This window comes from Lepidochelys kempii, chromosome 9, assembly GCF_965140265.1.
Source record: "Lepidochelys kempii isolate rLepKem1 chromosome 9, rLepKem1.hap2, whole genome shotgun sequence".
NCBI classification, from domain to species: domain Eukaryota; kingdom Metazoa; phylum Chordata; order Testudines; family Cheloniidae; genus Lepidochelys; species Lepidochelys kempii.
This window is the reverse complement of record NC_133264.1, coordinates 15104647-15131765: the sequence shown is the minus strand read 5'-3', so window position 1 is coordinate 15131765 and position 27119 is coordinate 15104647. Positions and strand designations below refer to the sequence as shown.

At 40.5% G+C, this 27119-nt stretch overlaps 1 protein-coding gene across 1 annotated transcript in view; it reads right to left on the bottom strand.

The window, feature by feature from the left end:
- Nucleotides 1-27119, bottom strand: part of SPATA16 (spermatogenesis associated 16) — a 111607-nt gene that overhangs the window by 45762 nt on the left and 38726 nt on the right. Inside the window, exon 4 of the mRNA XM_073358881.1 lies at nt 13211-13295. Coding sequence (XP_073214982.1) covers nt 13211-13295 — 85 coding nt within the window. The remainder of the gene's footprint in view (nt 1-13210; nt 13296-27119) is intronic.

The following is a 27119-nucleotide window of genomic DNA, read 5'->3' as shown; positions in this document are numbered from 1 at the left end:
GGAATGGCTGCCGTATGAGGAGAGATTAGTAAGACTGGGACTGTTCAGGTTGGAAAAGAGACAACTAAGGGGGGATATGATAGAAGTCTATAAAATCATGACTGATGTGGAGAAAGTAAATAAGGAAGTGTTATTTACTCCTTCTCATTACACAAAAACTAGGGGTCACCAAATGAAATTAATAGGCAGCAGTTTAAAACAAACAGAAGGAAGTATTTTTTCACACTACACACAGTCAGCCTGTGGAACTCCTTGCCAGAGGAAGTTGTGAAGGCCAAGACGATAACAGGGTTCAAAAAAGAACTAGATAAATTCATGGAGGATAGGTCCATCAATGGCTGCTAGCCAAGATGGGCAAGGATGGTGCCCCTAGACTCTGTTTGCCAGAAGCTGGGAATGCGTGACAGGGGATGGATCACTTGAGGATTACCTGTTCTGTTCATTCCCTCTGAAGCACCTGGCATTGGCTACTGTCAGTAGACAGGATACTGGGCTAGATGGACCTTTGATCTGACCCAGTATGGCCATTCTTATGTTCAACATTTCCATGGTTTATCAAAGGAATGTTTAAGATTACATTACTATCATGACAATTAAACACAAATTAAACTAAAAACATTCCCAAACAAATAGTTCTGTCTAGACAGAGCCAAGGGTTTAAATACATAGTCCTTTAACAGAAGGAACACCACATATCCTGTTTATCTCTGACCACCCAGCTTCTGTGGAAATATATCAGAGACACCCTATATCATGTCTACGAATATGCAGTTTCATAGACCTTGTAATGAAATCTAAATTTTAGCCAAAACAATCTTACATTGTCTCTTTAATAACAGAATTGGTGCCCCCACATATTGTGGGGAATAATGAAGTTGGCCCAAAGAGCTTTTAACCAACATTGCTAAATGTCTACCTTTTCTTTATAAACAAAGAGATTGCTTTGATAATGAGCAGTAGTAGAATTCCAGTAGCTGAAAAGGAGAATTTAATGTGATTTTGTCCCTGCACAACCAGGTTTACTTCTAGCATCCACTAAAAAAGCCTACAGTTGTGGACCTTTGTTGCTGCCAATACCTAGGGAAGGTGACTGATATTTGAATGCTCTGCCCATTGTTAGGTTTCTCCAGTGATATAGGAAAGGAATTATAAACTGCAGAACTTTTAAAGAGCTTGGTCTCAGAAAGAGAGGACAGTCTCACACCGCATGGGCAGAACAAAAGTCTCAGCATCATTCAGCACTTGTACAATCACGCCCAGAGGCTAAAATCTACACAAAGGAGTCTGAAGCCACCAACTGACTCCTCAATGTGTTCATCAACTCTTAGATTTTAAGGTCAGAAGCGACCATCATGATCATCTAGTCTGACCTCCTGCACATTGCAGGGAACAGAACCTCACCCACCCACTCCTACAATAGACCCATAACCTCTGGGTGAGTTATCCTCAAATCATGATTTAAAGACTTCAAGTTACAGAGAATCCACAACTTACACTAGTTTAAACCTGCAAGCAACCTGTGCCCTATGCTGCAGAGAATTAAAAAAAGCCCCAGGGTCTCTGCCGATCTGACCTGAGGGGAAATTCCTTCCTGATCCCAAATTGGACCATAACCATTTCTGCAAGACCCAACAGCCAGACACCAGGGAAATAATTCTCTGTAGTAACTGAGAGCCCTCCCCATCTAGTGTCCCGTTAGCAGATATTGGAGATATTTGCTGCTAGCAGTCGCAGATGAGCTACTTGCCATTGTAGGCAGTCTCATCATACTATTCCCTCCATAAATTTATCAAGCTCCGTCTTGAAGCCAATTAGGTTTTTAACCCTCACGTCTCCCCTTGGAAGGCTGTTCCAGAACTTCACTCCTCTGTTGGTTAGAAACCTTTGTCTAATTTCAAGCCTAAACTTGTTGATGGCTCGTCTATATTCATTTGTTCTTGTGTCAACATTGGTGCTTAACTTAAATAACTCCTCTCCCGCCCTGGTATTTATCCCTCTGATTTATTTACAGAGAGCAATCATATCACCCTTCACCCTTTGTTTGGTTCGGCTACCCAAGCCAAGCTCTTTGAGTCTCCACCCATAAGGTAGGTTTTCCATTCCTCTGATCATCCTAGTATCCCTTCTATGCACCTGTTCCAGTTTGAATTTATCTTTCTTAAACATGGGACACAGTATTCCAGATGAGGTCTTACAAGTGCCTTGTATAATGGCACTTACACTTCCCTAGCTCGACTGGAAATACCTCGCCTGAAGCATCCTAGGATCACATTACTGTTTTTCATGACCACATCACATTGGCGGATGATAGTCATCTTGTAATCAACCAATACATCCAGGTCTTTTTCCTCCACTGTCACTTCCAACTGATCCGTCCCTAGCTTGTAACAAAAATTCTTGTTGTTAGTCCCTAAGTGCATGACCTTGCACTGTTCAATTTCATCCCATTTCTATTACTCCAATTTCAAGGTCATCCAGATCTTCTTATATGATATTCCGGTCCTCCTTTGTAGTGGCAATACCTCCCAACTTTGTGTCAGCTGCAAATTTTATTAATGCACACACACTTTTTGTGGCAAGGTCATTAATAAAAATGTTAAAGAAGATTGGTCCTGAGACTAATCCCTGAGGAACTACACTAGTAATCTCCCTCCAGCATGATAGTTCATCTTTCAGGATGACCAGTATGACCTGGTCTCCTCCTAACCTAACCAGTTCCTTATCCACCTTTCAGTTTTCATCTTAGTCCCCTTATTCTCAAATTTAACTAATAATTTCCCATGTGGAACTCTAGCAAATTCCTTACTGAAATCCAGTTAGATTATATTTGCATTTCCTTTGTCTAAAGAATCAGCTATTTTGTCAAAGAAAGAGATTAGGCTGGTCTGGCATGATCTATCTTTTTTAAACAATGTTGTATTTTATCCCAATTACTGTTTACCTCTATGTCCTTAACTACATTCTCTTCAAAATTTGTTCAGTTGTACAACTGAGATTAAACTAACAGCCCGGTGGTTTCCCAAATCACTTTTCCCCCCTTTTCTTAAAAATAGGTTCTACATTGGCAATCCTCCAGTCATAGTTCAACTCCTGAGTTTACAGGTTTATTAAAAATCCTTGCTATTGGACTTGCAATTTCATGTGCCAGTTCCTTTAATATTCTTGAATGGAGATTATCTAGGCCCTCTGATTTAGTCCCATTAAACTGTTTGAGTTTGACGTCCACCTCAGATGTGGTAATTTCTACTTCCATATACTCATTTCCATTAGCCAAACTCCGAATTACCCTTATTTTAAAAATTGAGGCAAAGTATTTGTTTAGGTGTTGGGCCATGCCTAAATTATCTTTGATCTACACCTCATCCTCAGTGTTTAGCAGTCCCCCTTCTTTCCTTGTTTTCTTTTTATTTATATGGTGATAGAATAATTGACTATTGGTTTTAATTTCTCTTGCAAGGTCCAATTCTGTTTGGCTTTTGGCAGTTCTCATTTTTCCCCTACACTTTCTGATCTCCAAGAGGTAGCTTTCCTTGCTGATCCATACCATCTTCTGTTTCTTGTAGGCTTTCTACTTTCTCATAATCACATGTCTGAGATGCTTGCTGATCCAGCTTGGCCTGAAACCCTTACTGATGAAATTTTCCCCTTACTTGAGATGCAGGCTTCAGATAGTTTCTGCAATTTTGGTTTAAAGTAATTCCAAGTTTCTTCCATATTCAGACCCTGGAGTTCTTCAGTCCAGTCCATTTCCCTGACTAATTCCCTTAATTTTTTAAAGTTTGCCCCTTTGAAATCAAGGATTCTAGTTGCAGATCTATTTTTGTTTATCCTTCAATTTAGTTTAAACTGAATTAGCTATGATCATTCAAACCAAGGTTGTCCCCTTACAACCAGTTCTTCTCTGAGCTCCTCAGCAGTACGAAATCTAAAATGGCATCACCTCTTGTAGATTTGGAGAGTATTTAGTGAAGAAATCTGTCAGCTATTGCATCCAGGAAAATCTGGACCCTAGTATTATTTGTAGCACTTGTCCTCCAGTCTCAAAACACAGGGGAATGAGAAGCGACACTGAGTAGAAATACCCCTTGAAGGGGAAATGGAACGCTTATTTCTGGAACTTTCCAGTGGCCTTAGCAGGAAAAATAGAAGCTGACACGAAAGCAATGCAAAAAGCTAAAGCTAACTGAAGGAGACGTCAGTCCTCCTTCCCAGCACACAGTTCCATGCCCTTTGGGAACCAGTCCCAAACATGAGAAGCTTAATCAGTCAGCAACAGACTGAGACAGACATGGTCTGCCTACAAACAGGATGACGTTACTGGGTTTCAGAGATGCATCAACTAACATGACTGGGCCAGTGCAATGGCAAACCACATTTTATGTAAGTGAAGGGCTGCTGATCTAGTGGCAGGGCAACTTGACTATATGTAGAATTCAGGCATGTTTTTGAAAACTGCTGACTGTTTACTCCCTTCTAAGAGACTTCATCTAAAGCTCTGTGTGGTATCCCCCTAGACTAAGAGTAGATGTCCAAGTGGAAACTCATGTGGCAGTTAATACTTCTAGGAGTTGCACAGGTATTCCTTCATCTCCTTTCAGAGAGGAGGTGGTATGCAGTGATGGGGGGAAACGGATAATGGATGCATAACTCCTGAAGAAGACCTGTAGCCTAGGAGGTAGGTGAGGCTGGGTTTTCCCTAATGTTTCCTTGGCATGCTCCTGAATGGGTCTAGATTACCCCATGAATCTTCAAGCTCTCTACCCTCTGTGGTCTAGTAAACCCGTCCCCTAAGCAGTGTATGAGTTCAGAATTCCACTCCTGGCATTTTCATATTATTTTTGTTCCCTCCTGCATTTTTCAAAATGGTATGGACCTTTTGTTAGCCAATCAGATTGCTCTCTTTTTACACCTCATTTTGACAACATGATTTATGGGTCTTCATTAATGGTTAAAACTTTTATTGGGTTTTGTATTGTGCTTTATATTGGGATTTCAATAGCTACTGACTATGACCAAGATATGTATTGTCTATTACTTTAAACTGAAATATTCGTTAAATAAATCCATCCCTTCTGAAATTAGAGATAATTAAACCATTTGTTTTAATAAGAGCGACATTCAAAGTGTTAACTTCTCAATGTATGAAAAAATCGGTATGATTCAACCGGCAATGACCCTGCCATTAATTATCTGATATTAAAAAAATATTACTAAGTAGAAATCATGTGGAAGGGAGGAAAATTAATAAAGGGAAACGACTGTGTGGAAAAAATAATTTAAAAATAACCTGGCTAGATACATGCATTAGGCTGCCTCGATGAAGATACTAATAACAACTACAGCAACAAAAAGCCTTTAAAATAGTATCAGATATGATATTAACTCGCTGCTATTTTATAGGGCAGTGAAAAATTCAAGAACAAGTGATTGGTGCAATCTCATAAGCAAAGGGACAAAATATTACAGAAACTCCAACTGTGATTAGGATTCTGATGGCAATGGGGTTGTACAAACACTTCCTCATTGAGGAAGGACAGTCAAGTGGTTAGTGCAGTAGCCTAGGCTGAGGGAGACCTAGTTTCAGTTCCTGCTTTGCCATAACTACCCTGTGTGATCTTGCACAAGGCACTTGGTCTCTCTCTGACTCAGTTTCCCCATCTGCAAAATGGGAATATTAGAAATTCCTTACCTCATACATGTATTGGGAAGAAAAATATATTAACGGTTGGGAGGTGCTCAAATACTGTTATGATGGAAGCACCTACTAATAGGAGAGTTCCTGCCCTAAAAAGCTTATAATCCAAATAAGTATGACAAAGAAGAAATAACTTTAATTGGCTTTAGATCAGATCTTAAGTGACTTGCTCAAGATGATACAGGAAGTCAATGCAGAGTGAAGAATTGCAGCCAGATCTCCTAAGTTACAGTCCAGTGTCTTAAGAAGAAGACTATCCTTCTTTTGTGTTGTGATACAGCCTGGCCAGAGGGCAGCAGGAGAGTGTTAGAAGGAAGCCTTATTCCCTGTAGAGGGAAGAAAGTTTGCTATAGATTAATTAAAGCACTTGAAGCCAATTAGAGCACCTGAAGCCTGATAACCACCCCCTGCTTCAGTCAGACAAGGGAAGGAGTTGAAGCCCAGTGGATTGGTGTTGGAGCAGAGAGCAGTTTGGAGGAGTTCATAGAATCATAGAATATCAGAGTTGGAAGGGACCTCAGAAGGTCATCTAGTCCAACCCCCTGCTCAAAGCAGGGCCAATCCCCAATTTTGGCCCCAGATCCCTAAATGGCCCCCTTAAGGATTGAACTCACAACGCTGGGTTTAGCAGGCCAATGCTCAAACCACTGAGCTAGTTGAAGCAGAGTGGATTGATGTTGAAGTAGAGAGCAGTTTGGAGGAGTTGAAGTAGAGTGGATTGGTGTTGGAGCAGAGAGCAGTTTGGAGGGAAGCAGAGGAGAGTTTGGAGAAGTGCTGCGGTGGGCTAAGAAGGCCAAGACCCTAGATAAAGGGACACCTGGTTTGTGCAGAGGGAGGGCAGGAAGCCCCACAAGCTGAAGGGCAGGACAGGGAAGTAGCCCAGGGGAAGGAACCACTTGTTCAAGCGGTTTACCGCTATCCCTAGGGCCTCCGGGCTGGGACCCGGAGTAGAGGGTGGGCCCGGAAATGCAAGATGATTTCACTCCAAACTTCAACTGGAAAATTAAAAGCACAAAGGGATTAATCCTTTAAAATATCCATGTCTCATATATACAATTTGGATAGGCCTACAGATTTTATTGGCAAGAGTGATGAGAGAAGATGAAAAGAAACACATTACCCTTTCCCACTGTGAGAAAAGTTAAAAAATACTTCTTAGGGCAAAAATACATTCTACTAGGGTATATGTAACTTGGATATTTGCCTCTAACTACATTGTTTCAAAAATATGGGCCCTATCCTGAAGTACTTACACTTACAAAATACCAGCTGAAGCCAATGGACTTTCTATGAACATGGATTGCCAGACAGGGCACTTCTGAAGTGAAATATGACAACAAGCTTAGCCACAAAATATATGGTGCCCTGAAGAATTGACGAGATACATTTTCTCACTAAGATGACACCCCAGCGATCCAAAGCAACTAAACTATCAATTCACGTGAAACATTCCATTAGAAGGATTACAAAACATTTTCCCTGTTGCCAAGCTGAAAACCTGACATGCCATGAAGTGCTAATTACGGGACACATCTATAGAACCAGTATATAATGCTGCTGGTAGCCCCCATAACCAAATGAAGATTGCTGATGGTATTTTGGTTATAGTCTGAGTTTTCTTGCTATTAACCTTGCTCTCTTGGGTCATGATCCTGAAGTTGACCTCTATGGGAATTGAAGGTACTGATCACTACTCAGACCATGTAGGATTGGGGTCTAGTTGCTTCATCACACTGTAAATGAATTATTTTGTGTTTATGCACCATAGATTTTTGACATGGGAAGGGCTGAGGTCTCAATGAACATTGCATAAACAGAGCAAAACAAATTCCATTTAAATATTTAAAGAATTTGCTTCTACCACTAGTGTCCCCCTTCTTTTCTGTAAATGTTTGAGCAATACCCTTGAACTGACATAAATGCTTGTAGAAAGCCAAGTCCAAAAGGCCCAGGCACAAACAGCCACAGATCCTGAAGGTTCTCTAGCTGGTGTTGTAACAGACAGATCCTCATGGATCAGCACAGAGAGGGACCTGTAACACATACTCACCAGGGGGTTACACTTGCCCAATAATCCAGGAACAGAAAAAAATACCTTGTGACTTATATGACCAATCGCAACTAAGACAGACATTGCTAATTTTACATATTTGTTATCCCCCCGTGGGGTAAAACTTTTGAAAAGATATTCTATGACCAGAACAAAAGGCTTAATTTGAAATGGATATTATTATTCAGTGAATTATTAGCTCAGTGCTATGCAGCATTATACATAGGAATTGTTTTGACAAAATGTGTTTTCATCCAAAAAACCCAATTTGTTAAAACCAAAATTGGTCACGGGAAAGTTGCAGTATTGATCAAGTTCCAATTTCAAATTTTTTTCGGAAAAAAGTGTTGAAATTGTCAAAACATCCCATTTCAAGATTTTTGAAACAAAAAATTCATTTTGTCAGTTTGAAATGACTTTTCAGTTAGTAAAAATGTGGAAAAAGGTTGAAATAAAAATGAAACAGAAATTATGTGAATAAAATATGTCGACTGACCCAATTCAATTTGTTTTCTTCAGAGTTTCAGTTTGAGAGAACTTGAGATTTTGATTTTTCATCCTTATTTGGGATGGGAAAACCATTCCCCACTGAGCTCTAATTATACTTCCATCTCATAATGGACTAGACAGAAAAGATTATTATTCAGAACTAATATTGTATGTCATATTACACATCATTTCACAGAAGTATAGTGAATGAAAGACCTGCCTTAGAGTGAGAGATTTAAGGAGCTCAATCTATTTAGTTTATGAAGAGAAACTTAAGAGGGGCCTTGATCACAGTTTATAAGTTCGTAACTAGGGAGAAGATATCTGTCAGTAAAGGGCTCTTTTCTCTAGTAGAGACAACGGCATAGTAATATCCAATGGCTGAAAGTTAAAACTAGCCAAAGTCAAGGTGGAAATAAGGTGTGCATTTTTAACACAGAGTAATTAACCAATAGATTATCTTTCCAAAGGACGAGGTGAATTCTCCATCACTGAAATGTCTAAATCAGGATGGGATGTCTTTCTAAAAGATATTCTTTAGTTCAACCACAAATGATTGGGATTGATACAGGAATTACTGGGTTTATATATATATCTAAAGGCAAACAAACACAAGAGAAGACATAGGCCATCAGTGGAGAAGAAAAAAAGTCTAGGGGTTACTATGATGAGAAAGGGCTGTTTAAACAGGTATGTTTTAAGGAGGGATTTGAAGGAGGAAGAGGGTTTTTGGCAGATGTTGCCAGGGATAGGGGCAACCAAAAACTAGAGAGAGGGATGAAGGGAGAAATAAGATGAAAGGATCAATGTGATCCTAAGGAACAGAGGAAGGAAAAAAGGGTGAGATATTGATGGAGGCAAGATGATAATAAAGAGCTTTGTCTATATGGATAAAGAGCCTCAGTTTTATACAGTAAGAGGAAGCTAGCCAGTGGAAAGATTCAAGAAGGGTGACACATTCGAAGCCATGGAAAAGGTAGAAGATGAGTCTTATTCCAAAGCAAAATCACTAAGTGAAGATACGAAGATAGCCAGTAGAATCCTGAAAACCTTGTGTCAGGCCATTGGATCAAAAGTAAAGTGTGATAGTTTTCCCCCCGCATAAAAATCAATCTTTACCAAAGTAAAGAGCCTTAATGATCTCCACCAAGATATCCATCCTGGGTATGTCCTCTTCTCTACTTTCCCTCAAAATCGTGAGACTGCCTTGCAGAATTCCGGAGGAGGAGAATGGTTAACAAGAAAAGGAGCGTGCATCAATAGCTGTTGCTTTGGTTACAAAGGCACATAAGCATGTACAGTCGTGACAAGTTATTTTCAGTTTAATCAGAGATAAAGAGAGAACATTAACATAAAGATCAGTACTTGTTAATGCTCCCCGGTCACCCTCTGGTGATAGGTCTCAATGGTGTCATGCCCCACAAAATACTGGGTAATCATTGCTATGGGCACTGTTAACACTGAAGTGACCCTTAATGCTGAATGCACAGAATTCAGCAACTCAGAAAGGTAAGGTTGTTGTTCATGCATCTTCAACATACAGTGCTTTCTTAGGCCCCAATATTTCTACTGATTTCAGTGGGCACAATATTGGGCCCTAGCTGCCTGTATGTGAACACTCTTAGATGTTATTGAGTCCTTATCCCATGCTAAAAACACAAAATTGAAAGCCAGTGACTTTGTCCAGTGAAGCAACGTCTGCCTCAGAGTGAAAATCAAGCACCTGGAGAGATCAAACAAATGGGAAGATCTTTGTTGACACTTCACAGCTTCTGCAAACAAAGGAGATGAGCAATTCCAGCTCCAAGGACAGGCAGAAAAGAAATAGGAACAGAGATGGCAAAGACTGCATGTTCCCACCAGTGAGGTCTTGGGGAGTTGGGACTTTACTGGATCTCCTGTTGCACATGCAGTAAGCATGTAGGGGGAAAATACCCTTCCCAGTGTCCAGCCCATGAATCAAGCCCACAGAATGGGAGTGGAGCTGGAACCTGGGCTGAGGTAGAGGTTAATACACAGGTCCTTTGGTCGATTCACATTTGAAAGTTCACAGGCACAGCAAATTCTAGCTCAGTAAACTAGACATGCTTTGCACTCACAACAGTTCTGAAAGACGATGGCTCCTAGGGTGAGATGTATTCGTGTGTATAAATAAGAAGTCAGAGGATGCAGCTAACAATTTAGGAAAGGGTAGGGTGACCAGATGTCCTGTTTTTAAAGGGACAGTCCAATTTTTTGGGACTTTTTCTTATATAGGCGCCTATTACCCTCCACCCCCTTTCTCAATTTTTCACAGTTGCTATCTGGTCACCCTAGGAAAGGGAAGATTCATCCTGCAGACCTCCAGGAGTGATGCTGGAACATAAAGGGCCTGATTCTGATCTTCATTCCACTGGGGTTAATTAGAAGTGTTTTTTCTTTTGGTCTTCATACAACAAAGAGTAACTATGATATGGTGTACACCAGTGTAAGTGGGATCAGAATCAGATCCTGATATTTTATCATAAGGTAAAGTTTATGCATAATGTATGAAACCATTGTAGATTGTATGGATTTGTATTAACCATTTAACCAGTGACAAAGTAGCTTGACATAAAACATCTTTCATCTCATCCTGGGAGTCAGGCCACGAAGCACTTGTTTGGACAATGGGACATGCAGATAGGGAGGTACAGCTGGGGCAAATATCAATCAGGGAGTGGAAAGAATTAGTTTTATAACTGATAGAGGGCTCACCTTTGCCTTTGGTCCTAAGTGCTGGAGAGTGGAGGGACAACCCATGAATTACACTCCGATGGTAGGGGATGAACTTCTTGTTGGGTCTCACTGCCAGAAGAATGGAATGGGCCCCATCTGCAAATTGGGAGGTGGGTCCCTCAAAAGCTGGAACCCCACCTGCCACACAGTCTTTGAACCATGTTATGGTTGTGCTTAGGGCCAGCTTGGGCAATCAGGAGGGAAGGCACAAACAGGAAGGGGAGAAGTAGGGAACTAATGCCCAGAGAGTGGATGGGAAGAAGCAACTGAAAAATAAGTATCAGGGGGTAGCCGTGTTAGTCTGTATCCACAAAAACAACAAGGAGTCCCGTGGCACCTTAAAGAATAACAGATTTATTTGGGCATAAGCTTACTCCATTTGGTCATAAGTAGTCCATGCATCCGATGAAGTGCGTTCTAGGCCACCATGCATCCGATGAAGTGGGTTCTAGCCCACAAAAGCTTATGCCCAAATAAATTTGTTAGTCTTTAAGGTGCCACCGGACTTCTTGTTGTTTCTGAAAAATAAGGAGATCCTTCTATTAGCCCCTTAATCCAATCCTAAAAATAAAGAGACAGGAAGGAGGAGACACTCTCAAGCAGTTACTGGAGTGCGTAGAGTTTCAGGAGCACACACATGTATATGTGTGTATACACGTGGGTTTGTGGGTGTGTTTAAGACAGAGGTTAGAGATGTAACCAATACCAGTTGTTAGGATATAGACATTCAGACCTGTCTGTAAAGGCCTGTACTTTAAGAATTTAGGTGTATTCTTATCAATTGGCTAGTTAGAGGTATAAAAGAAAGAATCAAAATCACAGTCTGCCAGTGTAAGGTCCTTCTCTTACTGTGACAGTCTGAGGCCCTGTTCTTAGGCTAAGGCCTTTGACTAAGCGACAGAGGCAGCCATAAGCTGGGAAGCGACCGGTCACATCCTCACATTCCAAACTAGTCACATTGAAAGAAGGTGCTATTGGGCTGTTAGGAATACAATCCTGTCCTGATAGTGCCTATCACCTCCAGAGAAAGGGAAGTGCCTAGAAGATGTAAAAGGAAATTGAGGTTGATAGTTTTCTGTCTGGTAAGAACTCACTTATCAATAGACACAGCTGGGAAACTCTTATGTCTTTATAGATGTAGTTGTGAAATCCTCACTTCTGTATTGTTTTGTCATTATAGTTCCCACTTTGCTATTGTTTATTGTCATGGTCTCTGTCTGGTTCTGTGATTGTTTCTGTCTGCTGTATAATTAATTTTGCTGGGTGTAAACTAACTAAGGTGGTGGGATATAATTGGTTAGCTAATCATGTTACAATATGTTAGGATTGGTTAGTTAAATTTCAGTAGAATGATTGGCTAAGGTATAGCTAAGAATATTACTATATAAATTAGGGGCAAACAGGAAGTAAGTTGGGATTCGAAAATAAGGAAAAAGGAACTTGTATTTAAGCTTGCTGGAAGTTCACCCCAATAAACATTGAATTGTTTGCACCTTCGGACTTCGGGTATTGTTGCTCTCTGTTCATGCGAGAAGGACCAGGGAAGTGGGAGAGTGAAGGAATAAGCTCTCTAACACCAGTGACCTAGCAATAAGCCTCTAGGCCCCAATCCAGCAAATGCTTACTTGATTACTTCCAAGAACACCAGTACTCCCATTACAGTCCATGGGGCTACACATGTGCTTAAAGTTAAACATGTGCTTGAGTGCTTTGTTAGATCAGAGCCCTGATCCTACAAAACCTTACTCAAGACAGTAATAATTGCTCGAGCGATGAGGGTCGTCAAAGCTGATAGGACTACATGCAGTGATTAATCTTTGCAGAATTGGGGTCTTACTAGTTGTCTTTCTTATTGTACTCTGTTTCCCTGAGACCACTGGTTAGGTCATTTTTCCTTCCATTTCAAAGTGTAGGAAAAGTTATCAGAAAAACAGTCTCAGCCAAACTTTTTAAAAAAAGGGTCAATATCTGGAATTAAATTTTATAGCACTCCATAAAATTGAAGTGTGAGCCAAGGGTCAACAACAACCTTGAATTTTGCCCTTAAAATTAGACCCAGAAAATCTGCTTAATTATAAATACGTTAGCACTATACAGTGTCCTGCTGACTGATATGCCCCAGAGCTATCTTTGTCGGCAGTCTTTTAAGCACTAATCCTTCATTTTGGTTCTAATAGTGAGATGGGCTCCTCCTTGCTAGTTAGACCATCAATTTTTACCTGCCAATACAGTTTGATGAGCTTGCTTATATGCTGCTCACTGCCTCCTGACAGCCAGTACATGTAGTCAGCAGTCATGGCACTCCTAATGACAAGAGCAGAATAAAGACGTGAATATTGGGGAGGGGGCTGAGATAAAAGTACCAAGCCTTTAAAGCAGATAATATAAAATGAATATAATATGAAGTTTATATAAAAAGGGCACACAGTTATACAGAACTATCAGTCATTGTTCAACAGTAAAACATATTTTGGGAATACAGCAAATATTTTTATTAGGTAGCTAAACAATATGCAAGAAAACAACCTTACATTTTTTCCTTTTATGGTTTTTCTATTTATATTGTGCTCAGATATTTAATAGCTGCTCAAAAATATTTTATTCTGGCTGCTGCTTATTATGCTTTAAAGCATTTATGGACTAAAATACATTAAATACAGTCTAAATTTCTTCCAGAACAGCACTGGGATGTACTGTGAGTCTGAGAATATCTCAGTCTACAGCAAAGTCAAACATAGTTCACCTTTGATTAAATTATGCTATAAAAAAACCCCAAACCAATCAGCAATCTTTGTATCTAATTGAATACGCTTTAGTATCCAGACTGTTTGTTACAACCATTGCATTACTCTTATTAGACTGGGGGGATATTAAAAACTATTGTAAAGCAGATATTAATGCTTTGTTTTCACCTACTTTAGAAAATCAGTTTGCTTTTATTGCTGCTCCTCCACACTGCTCTCCATTTCCTATCCTCTGGAGATTCCAAATCCAATTAAATGTTACTAGATGTAATTCCAAATTGTCACTTTAGTCAATTAAACATATAATAATCTTGTGTACCTAATTACTAGCACCAAAAGTTTATTTGTTGAAGTAGTGCTATCAATGTGTACGTCTGCATGTTTCCCTTATCATTGCCTATATATTAATTGTACTTTGACATTACTGTAAATTGAATTTGAAATCTCCCCCCAGTTAAGTGTATTGCAACGAGTAATCCCAATCCTGTTGTAATACCCTTTCAGATTGTTTTCTAAGACAGTATCATGTTCTTAACAAGATCTGACCAAAAATTACAAGGATTTAATAATAAACATTTCAAAGCAGGCCTGGTATTAGGGGGCTGCATATTGTGATTCTGTCTTATGGATCTAGGAACGAAATCTGTGCTCAGTTGTATGCATGCAGCTTCCATTGAGTTCAGTGGGAGAGATGACTTCAGTACAAGCCATGGATATGCATCTGAGGGCTGGATTTAGCTCTAAGGCTCTATATCCAGTCCTCATTCAAGTCACTGGCACAAGTCCCAGTGACTTCAGTAGGACAAAGAACAGCATCTAACTGAGCACATTTAGTACTCTCACAACCCTGATACAGTATATACAAAGGGTGAAATCATGGCCACCGTGAAGTCAATGGCAAAACCCTCATTAACTTTAGTGGGGCCAGGATTTCACCCCCAGCGTATAGCTGAGGAGGAAGGGAGAAGCTACATAAGAACCCTGCAAGAGATCTGAAAGGATTTTGCCTAGATTTGTAGAACGATTTTGTATTGTTGTTCACAATTTATATGCAGGGTGGTCTGTAATATTTCCACCTGCTCTGGTAAAGGCAATAGTTAGTATTGAAATGTATTGTGTGTGTGTGTGTGTGAGTGATGCTGCCCTCTAGCATCTAGCCCAAAAGAAAGACAAGATACTTTTATTATGAACTAAAGCAGTTCTTCTTCAAGTAAAGTGGCGAGGCCTGAAGAAGACCAGAGGAGCTAAAAGTCTTTAGTTCTAGTTCCAGCTCACCAGGCATGTGTGTGATGGGGAGAGATTTATTTAAGAACTGTGCCTGCTATCTGCAGCTATGGATTCTTTCCAATACCAAGAAATGTTATCTATCCAGGTTTGACATGTTTCCATTTTCTAAGCTTTGCTGAAATGGGAAGGTGCACGGATAGGATCCATAATCCATTCAGCTGGCTTTATGTTAGGTGAATGCAGAAATAAGCAGACATTTGCTAGCTGGTATTGCATCTGGACCTATTACTCAACAACTGCTGCAATTTTAAAGATTAAATTTTGCAGATCCTTACTCCAAAATGTCATGCTCATCATGGCCTCATTCTGTCCACTGCAGTATGAATGTGTCACTGTGGGGATGCCAAGCAGCTCTGCCATGGGCCAAATATGACCAGATGGGTCAGTTGGCATATGCCAGGAGTTTGTTTCCCCATCCTCACTCCAGGCAACACTCGCTGAGCCTATCATCCAGATGACTCTATCCTGTTGAAAATGTAACCCCAAATCCACCTATCATTTCTATGACATGGACAGCCTCAGCTTCAAACAGTTTTTGGGGTAGTTTTGTAGTTCAAGCACTGTACTGGGACTCAGATGTGGATTCGTACATGACACAGACTTTCTGTGTGACCTTAGACAAGCCACCTCATCTCTCTGTGACCCAGCTTTCTGTCTGTAAAGTAGGAACAATAATACTTGACTGTCTTGCCTGTTTAGTTTGTAAGACAACAAGGACCATTTCTTACTAAATCTTTGTACAGTGCTTGAGACACCATTGTACTTCAGATGATACCCTTTCCCTATTATTCTTCCCCATTATTTTGTTCTCATTTTTATGAACAGGGTTCTAACCATGTACACATTTGATGTCTCCATGTTTAGTTTATAGCATCTGTTCCAGTTCTTGCTAAATTTCTGCCCCTTCTTAAGCACTTTCGTAAATCCCACTAGGAACGTATCTACACCTTTCAGCACCGAAATACCTTTACAAATCTGGCCCTTAGTCTCTCTGTGCCTCAGTTCCCCATCAGCAAAATGGATATAATAATTCTTCCTTTCTCCTACCTATTACCTATCCTAACTCTAGCATGTAAGCTCTTTGCAGAAGGAACTTGCTCTTACTCTGTGGTTTTACAGCACCGCAATCTCAGTTCTGGTGTTACTGTAATACAAATCACGGTAGCAATACAGAAGACGGTGTCTCACTCTGCTTTAAATGAATGTCAATTACTATACACAAGGGACCTCTATTTCAAGGGGCCTGTACTTTCTGCTCTTCCCAAAACCCAGATGGAAATGGAAAATAAATGATACCCCATAATCTGGTGTGCGTGTTATAGCGCTCTGTTTATCTTGGGAGTTCAGGTGACATTTATAAAGCCATTGAGTTCCACTCTCATGACATGTATTGTCATCATCAACCCTTAATAAAAATACAATGTTTCAGTATAATGTAGAGTTGTGTACATTTTATTCTCTCTCTAATTTTAAGTGTAAAATTGACTAACTCACAAGCTATGGCTCCCTTAGAGTCTTTACTGTCTCTGGTGTTAATCCATATTTAGTATTATATCAACCTGCCGTTTGGTCCATCCCATTCAATATACAATGTAAAAGATACTCTGCTTGACCTGTAGCTAATTTCTAAATGTTAATAACTTGGGTTATTTTTTTAACAGCCTAATGCACATCGTAGATTTTGCAAAGGTAGAAAAGGATGGAAAATTGGAAGCACTAGAAGAAGAGGTGATAGTAGACACACACTATACAAGAACCAATTATGGAAAATTAGAAGATCAAGCTGAAACATGGATTTACTCATAAGAAACTCTATTTCATCTAAATGCTTTTAACTGTTGCCTGGAGAAGATTTTCAGAAATTATAAATGAGAGGAAGGACAATCTTGTGGTTATACGAAAAGCCTCACAGTTAGGAAATCTGGGTTCTGTTTCCCAGGTCATCAGAATTCCTTTATGACCTTGGGAAAATCACTTTAACATCTCTGTAATGGGGACACCTTCTTCCCAAAGGTGTTGTATTAATTCATTAATGTTTGAAATGCTCTCTGAGATTTTCAGAAGGAAAGCCCTTTATAACTGTGTAAAGTATTATCAGTCATTTGTTTGTTTATTATAAAAGGAAGAAGAAGGCCACCCGACTGACAGACAGCTTCCCAAATTGCCTTAGATTTGAAGACAGCATTGTCCTCTTTGCTAAAATCCTTTCAAACATAAAGCAATGAAGAAAGAAATCAGAGCAAAGCATATGGAATCATGAGTCATCTGCAGAAATAAAGTTATAGCTCTAATGAAGGATCCAAAAAGAGAAGGAAATGAATATGGGTCACCAGCAGAGGATCTGAAGTAACATTTTCAAAAGTGCCTCAGTGATTTATGAGCCTGAGTCCCATTTTCAAAAAAGCCCTTGGTTCTTAGAAGCCTACCTGTTATTTAAAGCCAGTGGGACTTAGGCTTCCAAGGGCTAGATTTTCAAGGGTATTTAGGTGCCTAAAGATGCTGATAGATGTTGATAGGTTTTCAAAAGAGTCAAAGTGAGTTAAGTGACTAATTCCCCTGGATGTCAATGGGAATTAGGTGCCTAACCTGTCCCTACACTCCCCTGAGCACAAAGAATGTACTTGTCCTCTGTCCCTACATGGGGGCGGGAGAGGAGGAAGGCAGAGAGAGACACAAGAAGGGGAGAAAGCTCCTTTTGGCACACTTCCTCCCTTAAAGCAGCTATGCAGGGACAGGACAAATTCTAGCTTTATAACTATGGTCAGATAAACAGTGTTTTCAAGACAATACTGTGTAATATGACTCCAGTTCATGTCATCATCTCCCTGTTTCTGACACCTTCAGTGACATGGCATCATTGTATAAAATACAGACCTGTACAAACTTGTAATTTCTAAGGCTATCAATACACTCCTCATTACTCATATTGCTCAGGTGGCACCAAACGTGCATGGATAATCTGGACAGAAAGAGAACAAGTAGTTGCTGGCAGTTTATTAGGAAGCCAGTTCAAATAAATAGGCTTTACCAGTGAACCATCCTACATGGAAAGCGACCTCTTGTCTTCAAAGTTTTTTTTTTTTTAGGTTTTCTGGTTAAAGCAACGGGACTGGGATTAGGATCTGGGTTCTGTTCCCAGCTCTGCCATAGTTTCCTTGGATGACACTGAGTAAATCAGACCCAAATGGCAAAAGCGTGGTGCTCAGCTTGAGACACCTTAAATATGGCCTGAATTTCAGAGGAGCTGCACATCCACAACTCCAGCTTAAGTCAGAGGCAGTACCAGGGGCTTAGCACCGCTGAAATATCATTCCCAAACCTGACAAACCCAAAGTTAGTGGCTGCATTTGAAAACATTGGCCTTAGTCTCTGTCTTTGCTTCTTCACCTGTAAATTAAATAACACTTCTTGTGTTATAGGAGTACTGGGGGCTTAATTCATTAATAGCCAAAATGTTTGAGAACTCAGATGGAAGGTACTAAGTTTAATAGCAGGACCAGCAATGACCACCAAGACGTTGTCAGGCAGTTTCCATTCTTACCCTCTATTTTTAGCAATGGACCACAGAGACTACCCTTCTTTACCCTCACTCTCTCTTGAGAATTTCTTTTGTTGCCCCAATGAGAAATGCGTCACAAATTCTTCCTTCAGCTATTTGCCCACAAAGAAAGGAACAATTCGGAGGCCATGTGGATTGGCATGGTGGCACATAGCTTTTTCCTATCCTTGCCGCGATCTGCTCTGATGTAGTGCTACCCTTTGCCATCGAGTCTGAAGTCTGTACTGGTGTCAAGCTTGGACTGAACTAAGCACTGCTTACCAAAACCTACAACCAACTCCACAAACCCCTGACAACTCACCTAAAGCCTGACCGAGAATAGGGAAAGGGAGCTGCTGGTTCTGAAGCCCCTCACGTGAACAGTAAAGGAAATGAGAGCTACTGAGGTTGCAGCTTCTCGTGTACTTGCTCTTTGAGCACCGCCACAAGGGGGCATGCACACAGCCCCAATGGTCACTGCTTTCAGGATGGTTAAAGTGCTAATGGCACATGCATCCAAGAGTGGGACATTGCACAGGCAATTGGTCAAGGATCTGCTTGACATTTAAAATGGCTCTTCCAAAATGAGAAGTCTTTTGTTATATCCAAGTGAAGTTTTGAAAGCAGTCACTAGTTAAACACCTGTGCCCTATTAAGGGCCACCACAACGAAGCCAAACCCAGCTTGTGTTAAGGTAGTAAGGCTAGATTCAAAAATTCTTGCTATATCTGCTCAATCTGGCCACTCGGTGGTGTAAAACAATAAGATATTTATATAGAACTGAAGAACACCACAACAGACCCTGAAGTCTGTCTTAATCTTAAAGGATACATATTAAAAGAATCAAAGAAAGTTGTAGATACATGAGTACTGTTGATTCTAATAGAAAAGCATATGGCCAGAACAGCATGAAGGGTCTGTGATGAGACCTGGAAGGTGTAATTATGATAAACATGCACAATTGTATGGAATGCACCAAAGTGTTAGATTTCTAAAAAGGACAAAAAACCCTACCATTATTACCGGAAAATCATTTCCCTTCATAAATTCTGGCAATAGTAAGACACACAGTCAGATCTTCAGACCTGCTAAAGTCCTCCTGGTGCCACTTTGGCAACTAAGAGAGGATTTAAGGATGCCTTAAAGATCAGATGAGGATTTCCCAGGTGCGGCGGGATTCTCCTCTTGAGATGTGGACACCTCTGTACCATCCCCTATGGTCCTCTAATGTACAGAAATGTCAGGAGCAGCAGGGAGTGTGGCCTTGTTGGTGCAAAAGGCCACAGGAGGCCATCACAACTCTGTGCAAGTTAGAGCAGCCCTCAGGCTATTCTAAATTGTGCTAGGTGTTGAACTGGCCTGAACTGCTAGGATTGGGAGAAGGTGTAGAAGGCAGATAAGTGGCAGAAAGTAAGTTTTGCTCCCCACCTGAGGTGTACTCAGTGATCTCCACTGGCCCAGCGCATCTATTATTACTAGTACTATTACAATCACATGAGAAATAGGATGAGGAATCTTCCCCAAGGGTGGAGGAGGAGAGGGCATGTACCCCCAACAGGTGCGCTGGAACAGGGGGAGCCAGGGGACCATGGCTCCACCACTTTTTACTGGCTGTAAGGGCAAGCGACAGGGAGGAGGGGGCATAGAAGAGTGAGCAGGAGATGGGGGGCTTGGGGCAAGGGGCAGCGTGGGGGCGTGGCCTCAGGGAAAAGGGGTGCAGTGAGGGTGGGGGCTTGGGGAGAAGGAGCGGTGTGAGAGCAGGAGTTCGGGGGGAAAGGAGTGGCATGGGGGGAGTGGGAAGCCCCCCACATTTAGGAAGCTTTCACTGCTCCTGACTCCCCAAGGCTGGAAGGATCGCTGCCACCACTCCCAAGAGGAAATGACGGGTGGTGGTGGTTGGTGACTCCCTTCTAAGGGAGGAGGCATCCATCTGCTGGCCTGACCTGGTATCCCAGGAGGTGTGCTGCCTGCTAGGGGCCCATATATGAGAGATTGCAAAAAGATTGCCTAGGATCATCTGACCCTCTATTACCCCATGCTGCTCATCCATGTGGGGACTAATGATACTGCAAGCAGATCAGAAGTGATTACAGTGCCCTGGGAGTGAAGATGTAGGAGTTGGGGGCTCAGGTGGTGTTCTCATGATCCTTCTGGTCAAGGATAGGCCCAGGCAGAGACAGACACATCTTGGAGGTGAATGCATGGCTATGCGGATGATGTCACCAGGAGGGCCTTAGCTTCCTTCACCAAGGGATGCTGTTCCAAGAAGAAGAACTGCTGAGCAGAGATGGGGTCCACCTATCAAGGAAGGGGCAGAGTATCTTCAGATACAGACTGACTGACCCAGTGAGGTGGTCTTTAAATGAAGTTCAACAGAGGCAGGAGATAAAACTCAAAGGTAAATCTAAAACATGGAGAGCTAGATGACAGGTCAGAATCTGCGGGAAATATGGGCAATCACATCAGGGACAAAGGAGAGACAAGCGGGAATATAGAGGGGAAATCTAATGAACATCTTAGATGTCTGTATACTAATGCAATAAGTATGAGGAATTAGCAGGAAAAACTAGAAATATTAGTGCATAATCACAATTACAACATAATTGGCATCAACAAAACTTGGTGGGATAATTCACAGGACTGGATTATTGGCACAGAAGGTACAGTTTACTAAGGAAGGACAGGCAGGGAAAAAAGGGAGGAGGTATTGCTTTGTATATCAAAGATGTATACACTTGCACTGAGGTTGAGATAGAAGTGGGACGCAGACCTGTTGAAAGTCTCTAGGTATGGATAAAAGGGGTAAAAAAACAAGGGTGATATCATGGTAGGTGTCTCCTATAGACCATCTAACCAGGAAGAAGAAGTGGATGATGATTTTTTGAACAACTAACAAAACCATCCAAATCAAAGGACTCGGTAGTGATGTGGTATTTCAACTGCCCAGGCATCCATTGGGAAAATAACACAGCAGGGCACAGATTATCCAACAAGTTCTTGGAATGCATCAGAGACAACATTTTATTACAGAAGGTGGAGAAAGCAACTAGGGGAGATGCTGTGCTAGATTTGATTCTGACAAACAGGGAGGAACTGGTTGAGAATTTGAAAGTGGAAGGCAGCTTGGGTGAAAGTGATCATGAAATTATAGAGTTAATGCTTCTAAGGAATGGTAGGAGGGAAAACAACAGAAGAAAGACAATGGACTTCAAGAAGGCAGACTTTAACAAGCTCAGAGAACTGATAGGCAAGATCCCATGGGAAGCGAGTCTAAGGGAAAAAAAGAGTTCAAGAAAGTTTGCAGTTTTAAAAAAAATCATTAATGGGGCACAAGAGCAAATATCCCAATGCATATAAAAGATAAGATGTATGGTAAGAGACCTTGCCTTAACCAGGAGATCTTTGACAACCTGAAACTCAAAAAAGAGTCATACAAAAAGTGGCAACGAGGTCAAATTACAAAGGATGAATATATACAAAAAAATAACGCAAGCATATAGGGATCAAATTAGAAAGACCAAGGCAAAAAGCAAGATTAAATGAGCTACGGACATTAAAGGTAACAAGAAAACATTTTGCAAGTCCTTGAGAAGCAAGAGGAAGATCAAGGATAGGGTAAGTCCACTACTCAATGACAATAACAGAAAACGCAGCAACAGCTGAAGTGTTAAATGCCCTTTTTGTTCCAATTTCCATCAAAAAAGTTAGCAGCGATTAGATGACTAACATAGTGAACATCAGTATAAATGAGTTAGAATCTGAGACTAAAATATGAAAAGAACAAGTTAAGAATTACTCAGACAAGTTAGATGTCTTCAAGGTTGGACCTAATGAAATACATCCCAGAATACATAAGGAACTGGCTGAAGAGATCTCTGAGCCATTAGTGATTATCTCTGAGAACTCACAGAGTACGGAAAAATTTTCCAGAGAATTGGAAAATGGCAAATGTAGTACCTATCTATGAAAAGGGAAATAAGGACAACCCTGGGAATTATAGACCAGTCAATTTAACTTTGGAACCTGGATAGATAATGGATCAAATAATCAAACAAACAATTTGTAAGCACCTAGAAGAAAATAAGGTAATAAATAACAGTCAAGAACAAATCATGTCAAATCAACCTACTATCCTTCTTTGACAGGGTAGCAAACCTAGTGGATAGGGAGGAAGCAGTAGATTTGATATATCTTGACATTAGTAAGGCTTTTGATACTGTCTCGCATGACCTTCTCATAAACAAACTAGGGAAATATAGCTTTGAGGAACCTACTATAAGTGGGTGCCCAACTGGTTGGTAAAGCACACTAAGAGAGTAGTTATAAATGGTTCACAACCAAGCTGGAATGATATATCGAGTGAGGCCTGGCAAGGATCTGTCCTAGATCTGGTTCTATTCAATACCTTAATAAATGACTTGGATAATGGCATAGAGAGTACACTTATAAAGTTTGTGGATGATACCAAGCTAGGAGGAGTTGCAAGAGCTTTGGAGAATAGGATTAGAATTCAAAATCATCTTGACAAACTGTCTGAAATAAATAGGATGAAATTCAATAAGGACAAATGCAAGTTCTCCACTTAGGAAGGAATGACTAATTGCACAAATGCAAAATGGGAAATGACTGCCCAGGAACAAATACTGCAGAAAAGGATCTGGGGGTTAGAGTGGATCACAAACTAAATATGAGTAAAAAAGGTAATACTATTGCAAAAAAAAGTAAACATCATTGTGGGCTGTATTAGCAAGAGGGTTGTAAGTGAGGCACAAGAAGTAATTCTTCCACTCTCCTCAGCACTGATAAGGCCTCAACTGGAGTATTGTTGTGTGCAGGTCTGGGCACCACACTTTGGGAAAGATGTGGCCCAATTGGAGAAAGTCCAGAGGAGAGCAACAAAAATTATTAAAGGTCTAGAAAACATGACCTATAAGAAAAGACTGAAAACAACGTGTTTAGTGGGGAGACGAGGAAACTGAGGGGAAACATGAGAATAGTCTTTAAGAATGTAACAAGTTGTTATAAAGAGGACGGTGATAAATTGTTCTCCTTAACCACTGACAACAGGACAAGAAGCAATGGACTTAAATTGCAGCAAGGGAGATTTAGGTTAGACATTAGGAAAAACTTCTTAATTGTAAGGGTAGTTAAACACTGGAACAAATTACCTAGGGATGTTGTGGAATCTCTCTCATTGGAGATTTTTAAGAACAGGTTAGACAAACATTTGGCAGGGATGGTCTAGATAATATTGAGTCCTGCCTCAGTGCAGGGGACTGGACTAAATGACCTATCAACGTCCTTTCCAGTTCTATATTTCTATGGTTTGAATGATTCTATAATAGTGTCTAAAGGTCCAAATCAGGGCCCCATTGTACTGTCAGTTAGCTGGGTCTCAATCTTCAAATGGAAAATTTAGTTATACTTCTTTTGCAGTTTTAATAGCTCTACAAGATTGTCTCTAATACACAAACCTATGTCTTTCTGGTGTTAATGTTATTCTGATTTCATAACCTTCCTTTCCAAAATCCTGATACCACCCCTCAGAGGCAAGGTATCAGACTAGGTGAACCACTATCCTCTTCTGGTATGGTACAGCTTACATTTTCTGGAGGTTCTAAACAGAAAGAAGATTATATATATATATATATATATATATATATATATATATAAAAATTGGAATAGGGTTGGAGGCAGTTCCTTTTTTACCTAATTAGCTAACTTGGAGTATGAACAAAGAAATAATAGTTCAGGTTTAAACATCTGTCCCAGGTCATGAATAAAGGGAAACTCTGATTATTTTAAGGTCTCTGGAGATATCTGAAACCATCAGATAATCAGAGTTTCAGATAAACAAAATTTGGTTTCTACAGAATTTTGAATACAGGAGAGAGGTGTGAAATTAGCACAATCAGGGTTTGATGACTGTGTATACACGGATATGGCAATAGCTACCAAATGCAGTAAAAGGAGCCCTGTGGCTCATGACGTAGCTAACATCTTACTGGCTGCAGAGGAGTGAATAGAACGCCCAGGAAACCTGCCAACAGTGAACCTTTATCATATGGAGAAGCAACACAAAGCACTCAAGGGCTGAGAGTGCTGTTCTGTTGTACTCCGAGTCCCAGATGGCTTAGGCAGTGAGAGACCATTACTAGGAAACAAAAATAAGTCTCCAGCGGGGCAATAAAGAAGTGTTAACCACCAGGTCAGTAGTTCTTCTTGTGCAGTGGTTGCCTTTTTAAAAGAACCTGTCTTTTGGTAGTAAGTAGCAATATTTTCCTGTGTTGTATTGAGATTAATATAATTAGTTACAAAAATGCTACCTTTTTAAATGGCAACTACTATGTAAGGAAACAAAGACCTTGCAAATGTAGAGTAAAAACCAGAGAAGATGTACTTGGAAAGGACAAAATTTAAAGGAAAGAAATGACAGGAAGCACTTCGGAAAACAGGTCATTAAGCACAGCAAGATCTCAGATGCTCTGTGACACAATATCAAACAAGTAGTGGCTTGCATAGATCCGTGTCATGCAAATCTCAAGAGGCATGGAAACCCATACTGCCAATTTAGGTTAACAGCTGAACTGTTTGAGAAAAAATGGAGTAACTGGGATGAATGGCTTAAAAACAGGTCGCTGATATAACTTTTAGAATAACAGTATCTATACTCACTGTAAGTCATAACTGATACTTCCTCAGTTTGGCTGTATTCCCTTTTCTGATACACTCAATGTCCCCTCTATAAAGACAAATCCTGTACTATCAATAATGCTGTTTACTTTTAGTGAAAAATATTAGTAACTAAAGCTGCCTTCTGTTTTTGACACTGCTTCAGCTGAATGAATTATTGTTTGACACTCAAACATTTGAGAGTGATAAAAGAATAATGAGTAGAGCATAGAAATAACAGCTAGGTTTTTTTGGATACAGACTGACAACATATATTGGTGTCAAATTAAATAATAAGCTGCATGGACTTTCCGTTGGGCTTTGACTGATCCTGCTAAATGTCAAAGCCTCTTTCTTAGCTGCAATTTATGAAGTGCTCCTTTGTAATATTTCTCTGGGGAAATAGCACATGCATAGTGGAAACTCTCCGTTCCTTGTTTGCAGAAAACCCCCCAGATTCATTTTCTTCCTTCAATACTGAAAAATCTGACATCACAAATTGTCATTCTCGCCAGCAGAGGTCTCCCTGCCTCCTGGTTCTGGGAAGGAAGTCAGTGACTGTAACTAACAAGAAATGCTTTCATCAGGCTGCACTACAGTAAGAAACGAGGAGGGAAACAAGGAGGAAGGAAAATAAGCAAAATAATGTGGGATAAGGTGGGTTAGACTCTTCCTTTATTTTATCTATGCAAGGATGTAGCAAGGAGGGCAAAGTTGGCATGCAATATGGGCATTCAAATGAGATCCTACCCATGCACAAGAGCATGCTATTAGGTATGAGTTTCTAAGTCAACAAGACATTATTAAGGCAGCAGAGTATGTGATTTCAGTCAAAAGGGATGTGGCTGGTCCAAAATATGGCAAGCACTTCCACTGGGCAGAAATGCAAAGATAATGCGTGCATAGAATAGTCATGAGTGTCCTTCACTAGGTGTGTTCTTTGCCTAGTCCATACATTAAAACTTCTAAATGATACTTGCATGCCTTGTGCACCATCCTTATGTAACCCACTGGTAAACATGGGTTAAGGTCCCTTCTCTGTGCCAGTCTACAGAGGACAGGACTTGAAACAGCCCCTAGTTACACAGCCTTGGCTTTTTAGCTCAAGCTGTAACAGTTTGTGCTTTTAGTTCTGGAAGTCCCAGATTCAATCCCCAGTGTGTCATCCAGAAGGGCAGCCATCACACATGCATGCTGCTTACAGTAGAGTTGGCACTGGCATTTATGCCATCATGAATAGCAAATGCAAAATAGTTTCCTTGTCTCTGAGCACTTCGTTCCTGAAATCAGCAGTAGTAAATGGCACCCCAAAAGACTTCAGTGTTGAGCCAGCCCAACATAAGGATTCTTGCTTCACTGGATGTATCTGGGTAGGTGATATCAAGATTCTTTCACTGGCTACGTCTTCCTCTGCTGCAATGATTTTCCGGCATACTGAAGAAGCACTGCACAGGATACTACCTTAAGTTCATTCTCTCTGTCTTGACCCCCAAGAAATTCACAGGGGCTGAGATACTAGTATAAAAATAACCTTCGCTACAAGATCTGTTAACATTGCGCAAACCATGCAGCCCCAACGGGAATTTCATTAGTGTAACCAGAACAAAGTTGGTTTCCATGACAACAGATTTTTATAGAAATGGTTTTTACTTTGTTTTTTGTAAACTGAAAGAAAATCAGTAGAGAGATAAATAGACCGTCCTCCATTTTTTGAAAGGCAAAAAACAGCGTGTAGATTTTTTTTTAACAGGAAGTAGCCCATGAAACAGGTAAGTGTAGAGGGAAGCCAATTAATGGCTTTGGGAGAAGAATATAGGATCAATATTTATGTGATAGCACCTTAGTGAAATTTAAAGTTATACTGTTCCTAAGAACAGAATGACTAAA